The 8356-nt window shown below is 37.0% G+C and overlaps 1 protein-coding gene across 1 annotated transcript; it reads left to right on the top strand.

The window, feature by feature from the left end:
* Positions 1-1313: 1313 nt before the first annotated feature.
* LOC107686867 (C-type lectin domain family 3 member A-like) lies at positions 1314-7186 on the top strand. The gene is made up of 3 exons (XM_016484016.1): positions 1314-1419; positions 1565-1651; positions 6902-7186. Exons 1-3 carry the CDS (start codon positions 1314-1316, stop codon positions 7063-7065), a joined length of 357 nt encoding a protein of 118 aa, XP_016339502.1. The 3' UTR covers positions 7066-7186.
* Positions 7187-8356: the final 1170 nt, after the last annotated feature.

The following is an 8356-nucleotide window of genomic DNA, read 5'->3' as shown; positions in this document are numbered from 1 at the left end:
CATTTCATTACACCAAATACACAAAATAATGTTCTTTTTAGCAACATCATATGACTCCTTTAAGTTCAATTAATATTATTGATCTTATCAACATTTCTGGTTAAAACAAATGTAACTTTTAGATAAAATTAAATATTATTTGATAAGATCTAATGAATAAAATAAAAAATGTAACAGTTTTATTAAAATAAATTAAATTAAATTAATGTTGATTATCTAATCAATGTTTCAGGTTAAAACAAACTAAACTTAGATAAAATATGAATATAATTATTAATATAAAATATTTTATAAAATAAAAATAATTTAGTATGGTCTAATCAATATTTATTATTAAGTAAAACAAAATTTGGTAACACCTTCTATGAAGCCCGTATTTATAATAAATGTATTATAAATACGGGCTTCATAGAAAGTGTTACCCAAAATGTTTTATTTGAAAATTTTAAATGTACTAAATTATATTATTAAATTAATGAAATTTGTTAAATTATTAATACATTTGATTGTTCTAATTAACATTTATTATTAAAACTTTTTATTACATTATTACTAATTCCATTTTTTAAATGTTTCAGATGAAATGATGAAAGCTGAAAATTTGCAGAATTAAAAAAAATAAATGAAAAGATGAATGCTATATGCAAATATAATAAAATATAACATATTCACATTGGATCAGCTTTTTTTCTGTTAGAATTTTTACCCCCTGTGTAATCGGCTTTTTATAAATCACTTTATAACAAACTGGTCAAAAGCAAGGGATTTATTCACAAAGGACTGAAATACTGAAATATAATTTAATTACCTTGAGTTTTTTAATCCATGATACACATAACACGTGTAGTAGTGAATAATAATAATAATTCATTACATTTATATAGCGCTTAGTATAGTCTCCCCATCACTATACTGGGACGTTAGGACCCACACAGACCACAGGGTGAGCACCCCCTGCTGGCCTCACTAACACCTCTTCCAGCAGCAACCTAGTTTTCCCAGGAGGTCGCCCATCCAGGTACTGACCAGGCTCAGCCCTGCTTGAATGAATTTTCTTGTTGGGTTATGAATGGGAAAACTCCCAAATGAATTTCATGTGCTTCCCAAGTAAATATTTGTGAATGGCTGGAAACAGGGGAATGGTTGTTGTGACTGCACTGAAGGTGCAATTCAATTCCCTTTAGGTACACAAAAACACAGAATGTCCAACCAATAGCCTGATAGTAAAAAAGGGAGAAAACTGTAAGACTTGTCCACATTTTTCTCAGTGATTTGCACAGCTCGTCTGTATTTGGGACTTCTCAGCTGTGACCATGGCACAGTCTCGGCTTCTGCTGTTAGTGGTCTGCTTTAGTGTTCTCCGGTCTGGATATGGCTATCCTTCTCGCTCCAAGAAAGCAGTTCCAGCTCGACAGAGAGGTTGCTTTTGTGTCAGTAATATATGTTTATCCTCAACTGCAACAAATCTTTCAGAACTCTTTTTTAGATACAATCAAGCTTTTGGAATGTATTGAATATTTTGATTTGATCTGACCTCTGCTGTCGTTCTTCTGTTGAGATACAGCTGCCGAAGATGATGAAATGAGGACACAGATTGACAAACTGTGGCAGGAAGTCAATTCCCTGAAAGAGATGCAGGCACTGCAAACAGGTAAACAGTAATACATGGTTGCTTTCATTTAAAAAGCTCTCCATTCTTATGTTGCCGATCATTATTTAATATTGTGCCTGAGTCACACCATAAGAAGCAGTAGCACCTTTTTTTTTTTTGGTGCCAATGTTTACAAAAGAGAAAGTTGACATCAATTCACAAGTGTCTCTGTAAAAAATAATTGCGCTTAATTGTATTGAATGTGCACTTGTAGTGTACTTCAATTCTTAAAAGTATTTTTTTAATATATAAAACTGTACTTGCACATAATATAATATTAATGGAGTATAATGCCACTTATGTGTACTTAAAGAGAGTACACTTTCATGACTGTTTCTTGACACACTTAAGTACACTTTTAAAAAGTGCACTTTGTAATGTCCAATTCAAAGTTTTACTTTACCTTTAACATCATTATATTTTAATAATTTTTGTAGTGCTTTAAATAAGTACACTTATTTTGATGTGTCGATTAAGCAAAGCTCATGTTAAGTCATTTAACTGTAATGTGATATTCGATATTTCAATGAATGTTAATATATTTTAAATGTACTAAATTGCAATACATTTTAAATGCATGACATACAAGTTTCAATAGAAATGACATTAAAGTATATTTTAGTTTACAATAAAAGCTTGTCAGTAAATTCAGCAGTGCACTAACCATATTTCAAAGACAATAGAAGTAATTATGAAATTACATATAAAGATGTACTTAAGTCCAACTTTAGTGAGTCAAAATATCACTTTTTCATTTAATTTTAAATACTAGCTTTTAAATAAAAGCACATTTTCATTTAAGTTTAAATAATATGCAATAGTCTTAAAACATTACTGTTACGGGGCGAACGAGACGTGCGGATCCATTTGCAAAGCTTTATTAGAAGACATGGTCAGAAACAGGCAGGGTCGAACACCAGCAAACAGATATGGCACAGGCAAGACACAAGAGTAATCCGTTAAACAGGCATGGGTCGATCGATGACGAACGTAATCCAGAGGGCGTGACAAGAGGGGTAATCCGAGGAACACGAGCAATAGTCCAGGCAAGGTGCAAACATAATCCAAAATACTCAGGCAAGAATCCAACATGGGAAAGCAGGCAAGGCAAGACTATGACAAAGACTAGACTATGAAAACTAGAGCAGGCTCCATAAAGTAGCTATCAGCTAGGGTAGCGATATGCGCTTACAATACTCGGCAGTTTGAGAAGGATCTGAGTGAGTGTAATATAGTGTGTGTGTGATTGGTTACAGCTGTGTGCAATCAGTGCAATGGATGATGGGAAATGTAGTCCGTGGTGACATGTAACAGTCTGTGTAGTGAGAGAGTCAATATGATGGACGAGTGACCTCTGTATAATCCAGGGAGGGCGGTGGAGCGGAGGCGGAACAGGGGGAGGGACGGAGGGCCAAGTGCACGTGGAAGTGGAGAGACCAGGGACTGAGGCAGAGTCGGCAGAGCAGGGCACCCAGGTGGAACCAGCGAAGCAGAAAGCCAGGGCGGAACAGGGAACCAGGGCGGAGCAGAGAACCAGGGTGATGCCGGCGAAGCAGGAAGCCAGGGCGGAGCAGGGAACCAGGGCGGAACCGGCAAAGCAGGTAGCCAGGGCGAAGCCGGAGGAGCAGATAGAGCAGAGGACCACCACGGCGGGGCAGATGGAGCAGAAGACCACCAGAGCAAGACAGAAGACCACCACAGCGGAGTAGACGGAACAGAAGACCACCACGGAGGAGCATAAGACCACCAGGCCGGAGCAAATGGAGCAGAAGACCACCAAGCCGAAGTAGACGGAGCAGAAGACCACCACGGAGGACCAGACTGATCAGGAAACCATGGCAGAGACTGAGACCTAGGAAAAGCAGAGACAGACAACACATACGGAGTATTCACGGCCCCAAGGGCCGAGGCAGGAAATGTAAAGAGTTCATTAACAGTCTCCTTGGCCATGAAGGACTGGGCTGACAGTTCATAATTAGACTCACTGACTGGGATTGGCAAAACAGACAGTTCAGCAGACACATTTGGGGAAGCAGAACAGGTGACAGGGTTAACTGGACAAATGGGGCAGATAACAGGTTCCTTGATTGGAACTGGGCAGACAGGGAAATCACACAGACTCTGGGATACTGGACAAGATGACAGTTCATAAACAGGCTTACAGACTAGGATTGACCAGGCAGACAGTTCAGTGACAGATTCAACAGCTACATTTAGACCAGCAGACTGTTCAGGTTTAGATTCCTTGACTGAAACTGGTAAGGCAGTTGGTTCTGAGCTAGACACACCTTGGAACACTGAACAGACAGACAATTCCTCACTAGGATCACTAACTGACATTGGCAAAACAGATGATTCAAGATTGGGTGCATAGACAGAGAATGAACTAACGGGCAACTCAAAATTACATGTGTTGGCTGAAACTGTACAAATTGACAGTTCAGAGTCATTGGGGAAAACTGGACCGGAAGACAATTCAGAATTGGACTCATTAACTGGGACTGGTGGAGCAAATTCATTGACTGAAACAGGACTCACAGAAAGTTCATTTACGGCTTTAGTAGCCGCGACAGGTTGGATTGGCAGAGAATTCACAGACGGCCTCCATAGCCGTTACAGGACTGGCAAAGGGATCACAGGCGACCTTCATAGCCGTGACAGGACAGGCAGAGGGATCACAGACGGCCTCCCTGGCCGGAACAGAACAGGACGAGAGTTTATAAGTGGATACCACTGACACCTCTGGAGGTTCTGCAGCGGATGCCGCCACCCTTGGAGGTTCTACAGCCGTACCATCAGGAAACAGGGAAAGTTCATGAATATTCTCCTTAACAAGACAGGCACAGAGTTCAGCAGCGGTTCCTTCGACAGTGACATGACAGGCTGAAAGTGTATTGCTGGGCGCCACCACCATAGACGTGACTCTGGATGATCAGCTGTGATGTGACATGACTCTGGAAGATCAGCTGATATGTGACGAGATTCTGGAAGATCAGCTGATATGTGACGTGACTCTGGACGAACTGCTGAGACGTGACAAGACTTTGGATGAACAGTTGAAACATGGCGAGACTCTAGAAGATCAGCTGAGATGTGACGAGACTCTGGAAGAACAGCTGAGACGTGACGAGACTCTGGAAGAACAGCTGAGACGTGATGAGACTCTAGAAGATCAGCTGAGACGTGACGAGGCTCTGGAAGGTCAGCTGAGACGTGACGAGGGTCTGGCAGATCAGCAGAGACGTGACGAGGCTCCGGCAGATCAGCTGAGACGTGACAAGACTCTGGAAGATCAGTTGAGACGTGACTGGACACATTACGAGCAGCTGTGACTTGACTCATGAAGATCAATCGTGACTTGACTCAAGAAGATCAACTGTGACTTGACTTGACTCAGGAAAATCAGCTGTGACTTGACTTGACTCAGGGATGGCAGCTGTGACATGACGGGGCGTTGTTGTCGCAGCCATTTTGCGAACAGGCTCCGCTGTCGCCGCCATTATGTGAGTGCGCTCCGGTGCGGCCGCCATTTCAGTCACAGACGCGGTGTCACGTTCCTCCTCCGTGACACCCACAGTGAATGAAGAGCCAACACACAACAAAGCATAGCCTATAAACTGACTTAGTGATGAACGTGGACCCTCGTTAATGAGTTTAGACTTTAGTGGGTGATTAATGCCCTCACAGAAAAAGTCTATTAAAACACAGTCTGGTAAATCAGAATAGTAAGCAATTTCCAGATACTCTTGAATATAATCCTCGGGCTAACAACAGTCTTGCAAAGTCCATACCTGGCCAATGTCCACATGAAAAGCTGCTGGATCCTCGTGTGGCCGAGTATTCTGTTACGGAGCGAACGAGACATGAGACGTGCAGATCCATTTGCAAAGCTTGTGAAGATGTAAAGAGAAAATGACAATTGTCTTTATAGTAGCGCGAGATTTTACATTTAGTATAAGAGAAAGAGAAGTGCTTTCTCCTCCTTAAACAACTTATAAAACAACATATTCTCCCTGCACACTACAATCCTTTCAACACAGTTGCAGTTTAGTTGTGTTTAGCACAACAAACTTCTCCAAAAACAGTCCTCACTGTATGATTTATTTATTTATTTATTTTATTTATTTATGTTTAACAATTCTTTTATTTTAATTATATTTAAATTTTTTATTCAGTATTTTTCAGTATTTAGTCAACAGCAGTGAGTAATTTTCTCTTTACTGACATTAAGGACATATACTGCAGATATATACAATTTAAAGTTTACCTGAAAATTCTGTTATCATTTATTCATTACCCTCATATTGTTCCACACCCATAAAACTTTTGTTCATCTTCTAAATACAAATCAAGATTTAATGCTATCATAATTTTTATCCATCTATTGAAAGTCTGCTCAACCACATTTCGAAGTTCAAACACATTGCAAAATTAATGAATTGAGCAGTTTGTTTATGTTACGGGGCGAACGAGACTAGAGACGTGTGGATCCATTTGCAAAGCTTTATTAGAAGACATGGTCAGAAACAGGCAGGGTCGAACACCAGCAAACAGATATGGCACAGGCAAGACACAAGAGTAATCCGCGTGGGTCGATCGATGGCGAACGTAATCCAGAGGGCGTGACAAGAGAGGTAATCCGAGGAACACAAGCAATAGTCCAGGCAAGGTGCAAACATAATCCAAAAGACAAGACGAAAGGGTAATCCAAAATACTCAGGCAAGAATCCAACACGGGAAAGTAGGCAAGGCAAGACTATGACAACGTGTAACAGTCTGTGTAGTGAGAGAGTCAATGTAATGGAAGAGCGATCTCTGGTGGAGATCGGACGGAAGTCCATGGACAGGACTCGTAACAATTACATTCAGTTCAGACTTAAGTGTATTCTTTAAAGTATATTATTTCCATTAAAAGTACCATTTTTAAATGTATGCTAAGGTGTATTTCTTTTTCACAAGGGCGAAGACTGACAATAAATAATAATAATAATAATAATAATATATATAATATATATAAAAAATAACAAATCATGTATATAAAACATATATGTTGTGACTTGTGAGACACTAAATGGTGCCAGATGTAAATGATAGACAGATGTGAATATACTGTAATAACTGACTAAACAATGAACAATGTAAGTACTTGTTAGCTTATAAATAGTGCTTCATAAATAAAGATGGAAATATAATGTGCGAAACTGCTATAAAACAGTTTACATGAGTAAATGTTTTTGTATATTGTTTCAGTTTGCCTGCGTGGCATCAAAGCCCACAGGAAATGTTACCTGGTTTCTGAGCAGGCCAAGCACTACCATGAGGCCAACGAGGACTGCATCGCACAGGGAGGGACCCTGGCCATACCTCGAGACATCAACCAGAACGACGAGCTCACAGACTACATCAAACGCTGAAATGCAGAACAAAAGGAATCATTATATGAAAATAAAATATAATATAAAACAAAATATGGGACAATAAAAAAGGGACAACACATACAATATACCTAGCACATACAACTCTGAAAAGTTTTCCTCCTGTTTATTTGAATAAACATTAGAGGATTATTCAGGAAAATCTTGTCCTTTAAAATCTAATAATGTCCATTAAGTATTTAAAAATATTTTTGTTTATATATATATATATATATTATGATATATATATATATATATATATATATATATATATATATATATATATATAACCATTATATATAATATGTGTACAATGATTCATTTAGTTTGAGATGTCACAATTAACACTTTAAGGACATCTTTTAAATATTATTGTGCCTTTAGAATTTTGAATATTTTTTTTCATCTGTTCAGATCAATTGTTAAAAAATGACGATGACTAAAAAAAATACAACAAACCTGTATATTTATATAGATTATCTGTAGGTCAAATAATTTATTTATTTATAAAATAATGTACACAACAAGGGAGGCGGCATTCCAACACTACAAACATAATGAATGAAAATTAAATGCAGAACAAAAGGAATGATTATATGAAAATAAAATATAATATAAAACATGGGACAATAAAAAAAAGGGACAACAAATCTGCTGTAAAATAATACACATTTCTATCCCTAGCACATACAACTCTGAAAAGTTTTCCCCGTTTATTTGAATAAACATTAGAGGATTTCACTTGTTCAGGAAATAATGTCCATTAAAGTCTTTAAAAATATTTTCGTTTAAATATATATACCACCACCACGCTCTAAAAAAAAAAAATATATATATTAATCAGGGTTATTATTGTTAACTAAAACTTAAACCCTAAAAAAACAACATTTTTAGTTTCGTTTAATTTAAAATACTAAATGAATTAAACCTACTAAATAAAAAATACATCGAATTATATATTCAGCATATTAAAAAATACATACAAAATTTGACATTGGAAAAAAAAAACGAATAAAAATGACAAAAACATGCTACAAAATTACTAAAACTGTTAACTAACAAAATAAATAACTAGAATCAAATCAAAATATTAACAACTTTAATAGTATATCAATGATACAAAAATAAATATGTACCTATTTATATATTTATACCTATTAAAGGTTTATCATTATATATATATATACATATACATATATATATATATATATATATATATATATATATATAGAATAGAATAGCTTTTTATTGTCATTGTACAGCTGTACAATGAAATTTTTTTATAATATGT

Source organism: Sinocyclocheilus anshuiensis, unplaced genomic scaffold, assembly GCF_001515605.1.
Source record: "Sinocyclocheilus anshuiensis isolate Anshui unplaced genomic scaffold, SAMN03320099.WGS_v1.1 scaffold773, whole genome shotgun sequence".
NCBI lineage: Eukaryota > Metazoa > Chordata > Actinopteri > Cypriniformes > Cyprinidae > Sinocyclocheilus > Sinocyclocheilus anshuiensis.
Note: the sequence above shows the minus strand (reverse complement) of the source record. Positions and strands in the feature narration are given on the sequence as shown.